The 14,626-nt window shown below is 46.4% G+C and overlaps 1 protein-coding gene across 1 annotated transcript in view; it reads right to left on the minus strand.

Moving 5' to 3' along the window:
- The window catches only part of Smad3 (SMAD family member 3), a 115,923-nt gene that overhangs the window by 22,414 nt on the left and 78,883 nt on the right, over positions 1–14,626 (minus strand). The window contains exons 2-4 of the mRNA XM_013010246.1: positions 2,449–2,642; positions 2,160–2,291; positions 888–962 (exon numbers count right to left, since the gene is read on the minus strand). Of these exons, the coding sequence (XP_012865700.1) occupies positions 888–962; positions 2,160–2,291; positions 2,449–2,642 (401 nt within the window). The remainder of the gene's footprint in view (positions 1–887; positions 963–2,159; positions 2,292–2,448; positions 2,643–14,626) is intronic.

Here is a 14,626-nt window from a genome sequence, read left to right on the forward strand (position 1 = left end):
GAGATGTGGAAAGAGAGCATTAGGCCAGACCTCGCCTGATCAGAGCACACTGGTCACATTTGGCCACCAGAGAAAAGTAGTTACTCCTACGGTCTCTGCTGGCCATCAGAAAAAAAAATTGTTCCTCCATTCAAGCTTCTAGACAGTGTGTGTGTGTTTGTGTGTGTGTGTGAGTGTGTGTGTGTGTGTGTGTGTGTGTGTGTGTGTTGGTACTAGGACCTTGACTTCAGGCCTGAGCATACTCTCTTAGCATTTTTTTGCTCAAGGCTGGTGCTCTTGAACTCTACCATCACTTCTGGCTTTCTGCTGGTTAACTGAAGATAAGTTTCACAGACTTTCCTGTCTGGGCTGGCTTCAAACCTCCATCCTCAGATCTCAGCTTCCTGAGCAGCTAGGATTAAAGGTTTGAGCCACAGTCACCGGGCTTGAGTTGTCTTTTACTGAGTTATAAAAAGTATACTAGAGTAAGAATTGCAGCCAGCCTGGGAAGAAAAGTCCATGAGACTCTTATCTCCAATGAACCACCAGAAAACCAGAAGTGGTGCAGGGGCTCAAAGTGGTAGAGCGCTAGCTTGGAGCACAAAGAAGCTCAGGGGCAGCACCAAGGTCGAGTTCAAGGCCCAGGACTAGCACAATTAAATTAAAGTCTACACCACTATCAGTGGCATCCCCTGGGCCCAGTCACATAGGGCATCTCCTACCAGGGCCCAAAGGAGATTGCATAGTGGCTAACCACTTATCAATCTCCCTCAATCGTTTGTGAAGCCGGCATCTGAACAAAGTGCCTTACACCCATGAGAAGAAAAAAAAAAAAAAAAAAGAGAAGGGAATGGAAGGGAGGGGAGGGGAGGGGAGGGGAGGGGAGGGCCAAGGGGCACCCAGCTGACCTGCATCCATACTGTGGTTCATCTGGTGGTCACTGGTTTCTCCATCTTCACTCAGGTAGCCGGGGGGTGGGGTCTCTGGGAACCAAAAGACAGGTGGTCCATTAAAAGGCAACCATGGCTTCTCTCTCCAGTATGAGGTATTGAAGGGGTGCTGAAGTGAGGGGCACCTACCAGCTGCCAGAATCTCTATGCTCAGGCCTGCCCACCTCCAACCTCCAGCTTCCCACCTAGCTCCCCAGTCCTAGGGCTGCTGCCAAGCCGACTGTCCCTGTGCCCCAAGTCGGGCCCTTTCTCCAAGGAGGTGTTCGGACCTGCCCTGCCTCACCCATGTCTGTCCTCTGAAGAGCTATGGCCTCCAGCTGGGAGCCCCTCTGCCCCCCAGTGTCTCCTGCTGAGCCGATCCACTTGCTTTTGCCACTCTCTGTGGTCTCTAAGGGGACATATGTGGCTTAGCTTCTAGCAAGGGAGTCATTCTGTGACAGCAAACTGTGGGATCTGTTTCTCTGAGCCCCCGGCCCTGCTTTAGCCCCACCCCCCCACCCCTCCACCCCCAGTCTGCTTTCTGGACTCCCCAGACCAGAATTACCTGCAAGGATCCGAAAGGCTGGAGAACACGTCTCTCCCAGTGCTCTGAACGCTAGACACACGGGCCACAGCTAACCTCAGCCCACTAGCCAACCCCGAGAGAGCCAAAGCCACGTCCAAAGTTAGAACACTCTAAAAGGAACACATCTGGATGGCTGCCCCAGCCAGCAGGAGTTGCCCTGACTGGCCCCAATGTGGCCAAGCCCAGCTCCTCTGGATGCCCAGAGCGCAGTTTGGTGATTCACACAGTATTTGTATTATTGTCTTGACAGTGGAGCTTATATTCCTCTATTGCAAGACTGAGCTATTTCAAGTCCCACCCTCCTGGGATTTCACCGGCCCTGGGCTGGCTCACCCTGGGCTCTGCAGGCCCCACCGCACCCCCTTATTAGCCATCATGGGGATCCTGCCTGAGCCCCAGAGTACCACTGGCAGCTGGGGCCCCCAAAGGGCGGCGAGAGAAACACAGTACTGCTATTTCCGCTTCCAAAATAAATGACTGAGCTGCGGCTGGGCGGAAGGGTCACGCTGCTTCTCCTTGCCAAGAAAAGCATCATGAGTGGGGAGCTAAGGCCACGGGTGATCTCCCAATAGGGAAGCAGTTCTGAGTCAGAAGCCCAGGGCTGTGTGCAGAGGGGAAGACCGGGGACACCGAGGGAGCTGCTCCTGCTTTCCGCCTCAGCCTACCTGGAATATTGCTCTGGGGCTCGATGCCAGCAGGGAAGTTGGTGTTCTCAGGGATGGAATGGCTGTAGTCATCCAATGGGGGAAACTCGGCCGGAATCTCTGTGTGTCGTGGCACTAACACAGGAGGTAGAACTGCCCAGGGGACAGAGAGGTGCTCAGTACCCAGGCCAGACTGGCTGCAAAGTCACCCCTTCCCACCCCTGGAGTACCACAAACCCTCCCAGAGAGGAAGAGGAGGAATCAGGAAGGCCTTAAACCCCACTGTCAGGCAGTAATGGTGGTACAATACCTGGCGTCTCCACTCTCTGGTAGTGGTAAGGGTTAACGCACACCTCGTCTTTCTTCATATTGAAGGCAAACTCACACAGCTCCATGGCCCGCAGCTCATGGTGGCTGTGCAGGTCCGGCCACCGCCACAGACGGCAGTAGATGACATGGGGAAGTCCTTTCCGATGAGACACCTGCAGCCGGCCGTCCAGGGACCTGGAAGGAGCGAGAAGCATGTGAAGAGGGAGTATTGAGAGAGAAACCCGATCAAAGGTGACATCGGCTGGGCGTTGGTGGCTCCAAGCTACTCAGGAGGTGGAGATATGAAGATCAACATTTGAAGCTAACCTGAGTAGAAAAGTCCGTGAGCTTCCAATTAGCCAGCAGAAAGCTGGAAGTGGTGGCTCAAATGGTAGAGCGCGAGGCCTTGAGCAAAAAAGTCAAGGGAGAGTACAGGGCCCTGAGTTCAAGCCCCATTACCACATACACACACATGAAGAGGTGACACCGCCTTTTCCACCAGTGAAGTTTATCCTAGGACCTCACGCTTAACAGCTGGGCAGGGCTGGCAGAGACACACTAGCAAGCTAGCCCTTCCATACCCTTAGGACCAAGGACCCTCCTGATAGGTCTGGATAAACAAAAGTGACCCTCTCTGTGAGGGACAGTCTGGCCAGATGCAACCAGATGCATCAGTGAGAGCAAAACACGTCCAGCTGACCTCCAAGCCCTCGCTTGAGAATGGGGGAAGGACGGAGGAAGGTCAGTGCTGGACTTGGTCATGCAGCCTAATGGGGAGCTGCTAACTAAGGGCATCTGGAAGGATGTAATTATCCCTCTCCCAGGGGCCCAGGACCAAGGAACCCCTACAGTTGAAAAACAGTAATTAGCAAATAGAACAAGAGAGGAAAGCCTGGGATTCGGCTGAAAGGCCGGTGGGGGGGGAGGGGGAGGGGGGAGTCATAGACCTGGGGTCAAGGTGTGGCCCCACACTGCTGGCTGGGACACCCTAGCAAGGGCATGAGGTCTCCAAGACCCTCAGTTTGCTCATTTGAAATATGGGGATGTTCTCAGCTCTAGACTGCCTGGAGCTCGGGAACATCTGAAGCTGCACTGAAGCTGCACTGGCCAAGCCCCAGCCAATGGGCATTTTACCCTCTCCAACCCCGCCCTGGCCACGGCATGGGTTGATCTAGGGAGAAAGGGAGAGTGGGAAGTGATGTGGGGGAGTTACTCCGCTCTTCTCACTTTCTGGCAAAGCCACTGAACACCCGAAGATTAGGGAAGTGGCCACATCTGCTCTGCAGGCATAGTTTGACAAAAGTCCCAACAACAAAGGGGACCAGAGCCCTCTGCAGGGGAAGGCCCGGGGAAGGCCCTCAGGCCGCAGTGTGTGTGGGGGGGGGCGGGAGGAGGAGTGTGAGAGAGCTAAGACTGCAAAAGCTCATCTAAGCAATGGAGACAATTGTCCTTTTGCTGTAGGAATCATATAGGAATCAGTTCAACCATAAACAGTTGGTTTATTATTTATCTATTTATTATACTGGTACTGGGGCTTGAACTCAGGGCCTAGGCACTGCCCCTTAGCTTTTTTACTCAAGGCTGGTACTATACCACTTGAGCAATACTTCCACTTTCGATTTTATTTTTGCTGGTTAACTGGCAAGAAGAATCTCACAGACTCTCTGTGTGCAGGCTGGCTTTGATCCCCTATGCTCAGCCTCCTGAATAATTTAGGATTACAGGTGTGAAACATGGACACTCACCTGATAACACTGAGTGATGTACATCAAGATGTGTTGTGTTTATAGACGAATTTGTTGAAACCCTTTCACATGACTACTTAAAGACAATTACACATTTTTTTTTTAATTTTAAAAGAGAAAGCTACAATCATCAAGGCAGTGTAGTAATGGTGCCAAGACTTAACAGACCATTGAAATCAACAAAAGCCACTAACAGCCGTACACACATGGACAGCTGATTTTCAACAGTGGAGTAACAATAGTTTTTCCAGATACAATGCTACAACAACCTGATAAACTACAATAAGAAAAAATAACTGCAAGCCTGGTGCCAGTGGCTCACACCTGTAATCCTAGCTACTCAGGAGGCTGAGATCTGAGGATCACGGTTCAAAGCCAGCCCGGATAGGAAACTCTCTGAGACTCTTATCTCCAATAAACCACTAGAAAACCGGAAGTGGTGCTGTGGCTCAAGCAATAGAGTGCTTGCCTGGAGCTGAAGAGTGCGCAGACAGCGCCCAAGCCTAGAGTTCAAGCCCCACGACCAACAAAAAACAAAACAAAAAAACCCACTGCAACCAGAGCTTCTACTTCTATACTAATCAACTGGAATGGGTCAGTGGAAAGCTTAGAACTTAGGGAAAAAAATCACCATGACCTTCCTTGGGACAAAGATTTCCCATATGATGCCTAAAAAACACAACCCATGGGGCTGGGAAAGTGGCTCAGTGGTAGAGCGCTTGCCTTGCATGCCTGAGGCCCTGGGTTCGATTCCTTAGCACCACATAAGCAAAAAAAAAAAAAAAAAAAACACAACCCAGGAAAAAAGTCAATTACTTGACTTCACCAAAACTTAAGCTTCTGATCTCTGAAAAACATGATACTATTAAGAGAACAGAAAGATAGGCACTCTACTGGAGAAAAGATCTGAAAAGCACATTCTCTGATAAGGACTTGTTTCCAGAATAAACAAACTCAACATTTCTTGTGTGTATTCCAGTTTTGGGGCTTAAATTCAGGACTTGGACACTGTCCCTTAGCTTTGTCACTCAAAGCCAACACCCTATCACTTGGGTCACGGCTCCACTTCCGGTTTTTTACTAGCTAATTAGAAAAAGAGTCTCACTGGATTTCCCGCCCAGGCTAGCTTCGAACCACAATTCTTAAATCTCAGAGTAACAAAAGCTCAATATTAACAGAACAAACCAATCGAAATGGGTGCTATACAAAAATGATTCAAATAAGGCAAATACCCACAGGAAAAGGCATTCTCTTTTATTAGTCCTCAGAGATGTAAAAGTTGAAAGTGCAATAAGATAGCATCACAGAAGAGAGCGAAATTAAGATGACTGCCACATCTCATGTTGCTGCGCAGTTAAGGAGCAACAGAACTCTCAAGACACTGAGACGGAAAATGCAAATTAACCCATCTGCTCTGAAAAACAGCTCAGGACTTCCTTCAAACTTAAGAGTCACAGCTAAGAGTTGAAACTCCTTTGTACAACTACTTAATAAAAACAAATATTTTTTTAAATTGAAACATAAAAAGTTTAAGGATCAGGGAAGGGAGGGGGGAAAAGTTAAGAATCATAAGACAAGTATTTGATCCAACATTGCACTTTTTTTTTTTTTTTGGTCAGTTGATGGGCTTGAACTCAGGGCCTCAGTGTGGTCCTGAGCTTTTTTCCACTGATAGCTAGGGCTCTACCTCTTTGAGCTACAATGCCACTTCCTTCCTTTCTTTTCTTTCTTTCTTTTTTGGTGCCACTTGGGGCTTGAACTCTGGGTCTGTGTGCTGTCCCTGAGCTTTTGTGTTCAAGGCTAGTGCTCTACCACTTGAGCCACAGCTCCACTTCGTTTTTTGTTTTGTTTTGTTTCTTGCAATTAATTGGAGATAAGAATTTTGCACTTTCCTATCGGCTTTGAACTGCAATTCTCAGATCTCGGTCTCCCGAGTAGCTAGGATTACAGGTGCGTTGCCTGGCATCACCATTGTACTTCAAAGAAGCTTTTATCCAAGATAAATGAAAGCATATGTTCAAAGACTTGTACGTGAACAGATCAGTGCTGTGATTTATATTCATACAGAGGAATACTACTCAACCATTAAAAAAAAAAAAGAAGTACTGTTGATGCACAAAACACTGTGAGTGGAATTTTAACATAATTATGCTGAATGAAAAGAAACCAGACAAAATCCTTTATAGAGGAATTTAAAACAGAAATGGAAATTAGAGAGGAATTTAAAATAGAAATAGCAGGTCAACAATAGACAATTTGCCCCCATGAAAGTCAGAATGTGTTTGTGACTTTAATTAACCATCATTATCCTACAATACTGTGAAATCTGGGAAATTATGTAATGACTTAATCACAATAAAGAATTTGAAAAAGAAAAAGAAACAGCAGGTCACTAATTCTCTGGAGAAGGTCAGGGAGGAGGGGTTACCAAGCAGCACAGAAACTATATATATACATATTATATATATTTATATATTAAAGATACTGTACAGAAGGGTTACAGTTACATGAAGAGAAACTCTTGAGAAACAAAAGCTCTGTATGCTACCTTGATTGTTGTGGTGCTCTTTACAAGAATATGCATGTTCAAGCTGGGCACTGTGGCTCACGCCTGTAATCCTAGCTACTCAGGCGGCTGAGATCTGAGGATAGCAGTTCAAAGCCAGCCCGGCAGGAAAGTCCGTGAGACTCTTATCTCCAATAAACTATCAGAAAAAAACTGGAAGTGCCGCTATAACTCAAGTGGTAGAGCACTCGCCTTGAGCTGGAGAGCTGAGGGACAGCGCTCAGGCCCAGAGTTCAAGGCCCATGACCAAAAAAAAAAAAAAAGAATATGCACGTTGAAAGTCACTAACTTGTACAGTTAAAATATGTGCGCTTTATTTGTAAACTATGCCAAAATTCCAAAATAAAAAAGTGGGTGGTCCTTACCCCAGTCAGAATGTCCCACATCCACAAATCAGTCAATGACAAATGCTGGAGGGGATGTGGAGAAAGAGGAACCCTATTACACTGCTGGTGGGAATGTACACTTATACAACCACTTTGGAAAGCAGTCTGGAGGGTCCTTAGAAAGCTAAAGATTGACCTCCCTTACGACCCAGTCATACCACTTCTAGGCATCTACCCTGAACAACAGGAACCAATATACAAGGACGCGTGCACCTCCATGTTTATTGCAGCACTGTTCACAATAGCTAGGATATGGAAACAACCCAGATGCCCCACCACAGATGAATGGATCCAAAAATTGTGGTATCTATACACAATGGAATATTATGCAGCCATTAGAAATGACAAAATAATGGCATTTGCAGGGAAATGGATGGAGCTAGAAGGAATCATGTTGAGCTTAGAGGAAGCCAAGAGCAAAGAGACAAACGGTATATGATCTCCCTGATAAGTGGATGCTAAATCCAAAATGTTAGGTGATACGACAAAACCAACAGGACTTAAGAAACAAAGAACTCCCACTCATCTGGTTGAACCACTACTAAATATCCCCACGCTGCTGATCACATGTATGGTGTATAACATGTGAACACCGTTATATGTTACAGACTGTGATAGACAATTTGCTCCAGGAAAGTTAGAATGAACTTGTGACTTTAAATGAGCATCATTATTCCACAATACTGTGAAATTCAGGAAATTATGTAATCACTTAATCACAATAAAAAAAAAAGGACCTTGGGGAAGGTAGGGAGGGAAGGGATGGTAGGGGGAAAACAATGGAGGGGGTAACAATACTCAATAGGAAGTGTACTCATTACCTTACTCATGTAACTGTAACCCTCTGTATAGTATCTTTACAATAAAAAATTAAAAAACAAGTGGGTGGTAGGTAAAGGCTTCAAAACTGGATAAAACTGGATTTAAATACTGACTCTGGGGCCAAGCATAGTGGCTTACATCTGTAATCCCAGCTATTCAAAAGGCAGAGATCAGGAGGATCACTGCTCAGAGCCAGCCTAAGCAAAAGTTATCGAGACTCCAATACAACATAAAAAGCCAGGTATGGTAACATGTGCCTGTAGTCCAAGTAATGATAGGACATAGGTAGGAAGACCTATGGTCCAAGCCAGCCCAGGCAAAAAGCACAAGCCCCTTTAAAATAAAAAATAAGCCCAGAAGACGCTGAAGCATGGTTCAAGTGGTAGAACACCTGCCTAATAAGCATCAGGCTCTCAGTTCAAAACCCTAGTACTGCTCTACATTAAAGAAAATAAAAAGTGGCCAGGAGCCAGTGGTCACACCTATAATCCTAGCTACTCAGGAAGCTGAGATCTAAGAGTTGCAGTTCAAAGCCAGCCTGAGCAGAAAAATCTGAGAGACTCTTAACTCCAATTAACTACCAAAACAAAAACAAAAAAAACAAAATACAAAACCTCGAAGTGTGGCTTCAGTGGTAGAGCATCAGCCTTGAGCAAAAAAAGCTAAGGAAGTCTACCTTGAGTTCAAGCCCTAGTACCAGGGGGGGAAAAAAAAAAAAAAACAAGACAGGTCAAGGCAGCTCATTTGCTGATCTTCTGGGTCTGCTTTGAAGTCTGGACTGCCCAGAACCTTGGGACTCTTCCTAGCTCCTCCCTGATTTCCCCTAAAACACACAGCAATGTTACCCGAAATAAGAAGAGTGAATTGGGAGTTCCAGCTGCTGGGTTGAATACAGAGGGTGTGTTCTGTGTCCAGAACACACTCTCCCCAAGCCTGGTAGGGCACAGGGCCCATAAAGTAAATCCAATAATTAAATCCTAATTCTGAGCTGATGTTACCAGAACAAGTTCAGCTGTGGAGAAAGGCCTTTTCTTCTGGCCAGCCCTGCTGCCAGAGTCCCCAGGGGCCGCCTCTAGACGTCCTCTTCTCTCCCTTCCCAGGAGCATCCTTGTGGGAGACCCTCAAAACCTCTTTTCTCCAGTAACTCTCTCACATCTCTGACAGAAGGTTTTAATCTTTAACCATATTCCTCACTAGCCAAACAATTTCCTGTGACAGGAAATTAAGTTTCCTCCCATTGGCTCCAAGTGGGACCTTTAAAGTGTCCCAAAACAATGGTGGTGGAGCCACAGTGAATGAAGTGGATGGTGAGCAGGGCACTGGTGGCTCACACCTGTAATCCTAGCTACTCAGAGGCTGAGATCTGAGGATCAAAGTTTGAAACTAGCCCATGCAGAAAAGTCTGTGAGATTCTTATACCCAATTACCATAAAGACAAATGCCAACCTTGAGCAACATAAATCTAAGGGATAGTACCCTGGTCCAGAATTTAAGCCTCAGGACCAGTAAAGAGAAAGAGAGAGCCAGGCGCCGGTAGCTCACACCTTTAATCCTAGCTACTCAGGAGGCTGAGATCTAAGGATCTCGGTTCAAAGCCAGCCTGGGCAAGAAAACTCCATGAGATTTTCTTCTCCAATTAACCATCAGGAAACTGAAAGTGGCACTGTGGCTCAAGTGGTAGAGCACATGCCTTGAGCTGAAGAGCTCAGAGACAACACCCAGAGTTCAAGCCCCACGGCAGAAATAAGAAAGAAAGAAAGAGAGAGAGAGAGAGAGAGAGAGAGAAAGAGAGGGAGGGAGGGAGGGAGGGAATGAAAGGGAAGGGAAGGAAAGAAAGAAAGAAAGAAAGAAAGAAAGAAAGAAAGAAAGAAAGAAAGAAAGAAAGAAAGAAAGAAAGAAAGAAAGAAAGAGGTAGGGGAGGTGGCTGAGTAGTACTCTGTCTGATTTCTGGTGGTCTGACAATCAGGAAAAGTTACCTCCCCTCACTTTTAAGTTAAGGACCACGGACCATAGCCCAGGGCCAGTGACCTGAGCACAGTAAAGGTAAGGATATTAACATTCACATATGTCCAATGATGTCTATTTTAACTCTGTCTCCCTCTATACAGAACCCCAGCGAGACTGCCTCCAATCTCAGGTAAACTTTCTTTCTGACTTTATTGATTGTGGTAGAGATGACACTAACTAAAACTTTCAATGGCCTCACCTCACAGTGAGCCCCATCTCTATACATGCACAAAGCGTCAACGAACCTCAATTATTCTTCTCATGTTATTTCTTGTGCAGGTACTGGGGTTTGAACTCAGGGCCTAGGCTCTCTCCCTGAGTGATATTTTGCTCAAGGCTAGTGTGCCCTACCACTTGGGCCACATTTCTGTTTTTAGCTTCTTGCTAAAAGATTAGAGTCTCACAGACTTTCTTACATTGGCTAGCTTCAAATGGAGAACCTTAGATCTCAGCCTCCTGAGTAGTTAGGATTAGAGGCGTGAGCCATACGTGCCCAGCTACATGTGGTTTTTCTTATTTTTCCCTTTTATTTTCCGCTCCAAAAAAAAAAAAAAGCAACGTGTGAGTGGCTTCACATGTGGGTTGGGTGCTCACTCATCAGACCTTCCAGAAAGGCGAGAATTAAAAGGCCTACTGCCCTCGTATAGACCATGTGCTCCATTCCTGGATCTTTCCCTGTGTCGTTCATTAATGTACCAAGAACAGTGGGTACCTCTCTTTCCAATGCGTGGGCCAGCCCTAGGACAAGATCAGCAACAAATATGAAAGCCTTGAAAATACCACCCACCAAGAAGGATGCTTGATTTGAGGACCAAGTGTCAAACCTGAAGGGAACAGATGTGGACCATCATCCAATTCCTTTGCGACACACTCACACCAAAGCATCCTTTGATCTGGGCAGACAGTGATGATGGGCTGATTCTGAACTGCAGGTAACAAATCAGTGATCCAATGTTCAGAGAACATGTGCTGGTAATCAGAAAGCTGAGATCTAAGTACTGTGGTTCAAAGTCAGCCTAGGCAGGAAAGTCTATGAGACTCTTATCTATAATAAACCAGCAAAAAGCCAGAAGTGGAACTGTGGCTCAAGTGGTAGAGTGTTAGCCTTGAGCAAAAAAAGCTAAGGGACAGAGTCCAGGCCCTGAGTTCAACCCCCAGTATTAGAATACACACACACACACACACATATGTTCTGGTGATGTGACACTCTAGTGGACTCTATGTCCCCCTGAAAATCTACCATGGAGAACTGGTTTCTTTTTTTTAGGGGGGGGGTCCGGTCATGGGGCCTGAACTCTGGGCCTGGGCGCTGTCCCTCAGCTCTTCAGCTCAAGGCTAGTTAGTACTCTACCACTTGAGCCACAGCACCACTTCTGGCTTTTTTCTTATGTGGTGCTGAGGAATCGAACCCAGGGCCTCAGGCATGCAAGGCAAGTGCTCTACCACTGAGCTACCTTCCCAGCCCTACCATGGAGAATTGGGACAACTAGAGAACCCATTATGGAGAATGTGGGAAGTTTTTAGCAGATCTAGCCCCAGCCCTTGTTTGTGCAAGAGGACACAGATGGCAGCATTAAGCAAACACCTTGTTCAAGGTCGCTCAGCAATTTATTGTAGCCAAGGAGACTACAGTGAATGCCTGTGAGAAAGCATATATCAGCCTCAAAAGTGTAACTATGGCCAAGTGCTGATGTCTCATGCCTGTACTGCTCTCTACACAGGAGGCTGCGATCTGAAGGTTGTGGTTTGGACCCAGCCTGTCACCATGTCTCTGCTGATGACATCTACAAAATGTATGTGTGTCCACTTTCCTGCCTGCTAGGTAGAGCAATGTCATATTTTTGTTTGTCCTACTCAATCTTAAATTGTCCATAGGTCTTACTGTTTGGAAGAACTAAAGGGTTTGTTTTTTTTTTTTAAATTTTTTGGTGTTTCATTTTTTGGAACTGAGCAATTGGTAACTCTGGGTAAAGGATATACAACGTAGCTCCTCGTTGATAATTGCTGAGTTTTGAAGTTTATAATGACACTACGATACAAAGTTACCCCCCAAAAAAGGTAATAAGAAAGACAATGAGGCCCTAGGTTCAAGCCCCCATACTGGCACAAAAATAAAAGCAATGGGGGCTGAGGCTGTAATTTGGAGGCAGAATACTTGACAGAGGATTTAGAGAAGGAAGTCAGGCTTAACACTGAATATATATTACACCAGTCATTTTCAAAGCTTTTGACTTTCTTTCCCTCCCACCGCCCATCCCCCTCCGACTTCTCTTTTGTACCAGGGCTAGATCTCATGGCCTGGATGCTGTCCGTTAGCTTTTTTGCTCAAGGCTAGCATTCTACCACTTGAGCCATATATCCACTTCTGACTTTGAACTCAACCCTCAGATCTCAGCCTCCTAGGTAGTTAGAATTACAGATATGAGCCACGGGCACCCAGTTTTACCCTGGCTTTTAATACTATCCATCCCCAGGCTCCAAGCGACTCATACAGTCTAGTCAGACACAGTCACCAAGTCATTGAACTTAGATGGCTCTTCTTACTCTTCATGATTCAGCCCTCCTTCCTGACAGCAGAACTTGCATAAGTCAATACTTGGAGACCCTGCTTCTAAACTGCCATCCTGAGATGGTTGATTTATACCATCCACTTGATGGAGATCAAAAAAAAAAAAATTGAAGCCCACGGAGCAAGTATTCCTTCTTCCTATGAGTGTATGATGTTCCTTGAAGGGAAATACAGTGGGGGGGGGGGTTGGTTTGCTTATTTGTTTCTTTTCCTTGGGGCTGGGTGCTATTCCTGAGCTTTAGTGCTCAAGGCTAGCTCTCTATTTGAGTCACAGCACCACTTTTGGCTTTTTTGGGGGGAGGGAGGGGTAGTTTATTGGAGGTAAGAATCTCACAGCCTTTCCTGCCTGGGCTTGGCTTCGAACCACAACCCTAGATCTCAGCCTCTTGAGTAGCTAGGATTGTAACTGGGAGCCACCAGCACCAGCTGCAGTGAGTGTTTGCAGAAAAGCAATGTATCAGACTTGAAAGTATAACTATGGCCAAGTGCTGGTGTCTCTCGCCTGTAATCCTGCTTACACAGAAGACTGAGATCTAAGGACCAAAATTCAAAGCCAGCTTGGGCAAGAAAATCTGTGAAGCTCTTACCTCTTACTAATCAGCAAAAAGCCACAAGTAGGGCTGTGACTCCAGGGGGAAAAGCTCCAGCCTTGAGTGAAAAAGCCAAGCGAAAGCCTAAGACCTTGAGTTCATGCCTCCACACCAGCAAAAAATAAATCAGTACACAAATAAATAAACGTCTTAAGGCAGAGAAGTGTCTTTGTTTGTCTGTGTGGCAAGAGTTAATTCCTCAAATTTGATCTGCCAGCGGGACTATAACGTTACTAGCTCACTTCACAACACAAACAATCCTATAGCAAGACTTAGTCATTGCTTTTCTCTTTCTTCTACAAAGCACCAGCCATAAGGGCTGTGTCTCTCCTCGCTGCCCTCTTTTCTCAGCTCCACTCCCAGCCTCCCACCTCTGGCCCTCAGGTTTGCTGGGCCCCATGAATCACTTCCGTGGGCAGGCTGCGCGCTTGGAGGAGGGGTTTTCTTTTGTTGTTTCCCCCTCCCCCTTTTCCCAAACTTTCAGGGTAAGGAGATGATGGCAGGGATGGGAACTGACTGCCTTGCTTTACCCAAACAAAATCTTAAAAGTTGGCCAAAGACTTTGGGAAAATGTCAGGAGAGCAATCCATGACTGGCACAGCTGGGGGAAGGGGGAAGGAAGTAGGGAGAGAGCAAATGAGGAGGCTTTGTGTTAATTGCCCAGTTTTTACTTCCTTCATTATGAGTCATTGGCCAGAGAGGCTGTGAGAGGCAATTTAAAAGATGCTTTTTGCTGGGTCCCCATCAATTAACTAAAAGTCCTCAACTTGTGTCTCAGGTTCTCTGTCCAATCAGACTACGGGCTTCTGTAGGGCAAGGAGACCTGGCAGGATTTGGCTTGTGCTGCTGCATGGAGCATGAAGCTGGGCAAGTCCCATTGGATGATGACGGTGCTTTAACAACTTACTAAACCCCACAATAGCTCAAAAGATGCAGGAAATATACAAAAACCCTTCAACTGCAGGAAGCCATTCAAGTAGTTCAGCCTGGCCTGGTATGGTATCATACAATTATAATCCCAGCTAAGCAAGAAACAGAAACAGGTAGGATCACAGCCTGAGTCCAGCCTGGACAAAGTGAGCAGGAGCTCTTATTGGGAAAAGAAAAACTAAACGCAAAACAAACAAAAACAAAACTGGAACTGTGGCTCAAGTGGTAGAACACTTGCCTCGTGAGAACAAAGCCCTCAATAGGGGTGGGGCGCAGTTGGCTGTTCAGCATGGTATCAAAAGGGTGCACAGACACCCAGCATCCAAAGGCCAGACACTGGGAATGCCCCTTCCACAATCAGCTGGCCTTGAGACTGCCTGGAAGCAGTAGGTGAGTGACCTCAGCAGAGGCTCAATGAGGGGCAGGGAAGGGCAGGAAGTTAAAATGTCTAGATGTTAATGTTTCGGTTTTGTTTTCTCCATCAGTACTGGCACTTGAACTCAGGGCTTGAGCACTGCCCCTTAGCTTTTTCCGCTCAAGGTTGCCATTCTTACTTCTTTATTT

Source organism: Dipodomys ordii, unplaced genomic scaffold (assembly GCF_000151885.1).
Source record: "Dipodomys ordii isolate 6190 unplaced genomic scaffold, Dord_2.0 Scaffold11, whole genome shotgun sequence".
NCBI classification, from domain to species: Eukaryota; Metazoa; Chordata; class Mammalia; order Rodentia; family Heteromyidae; genus Dipodomys; species Dipodomys ordii.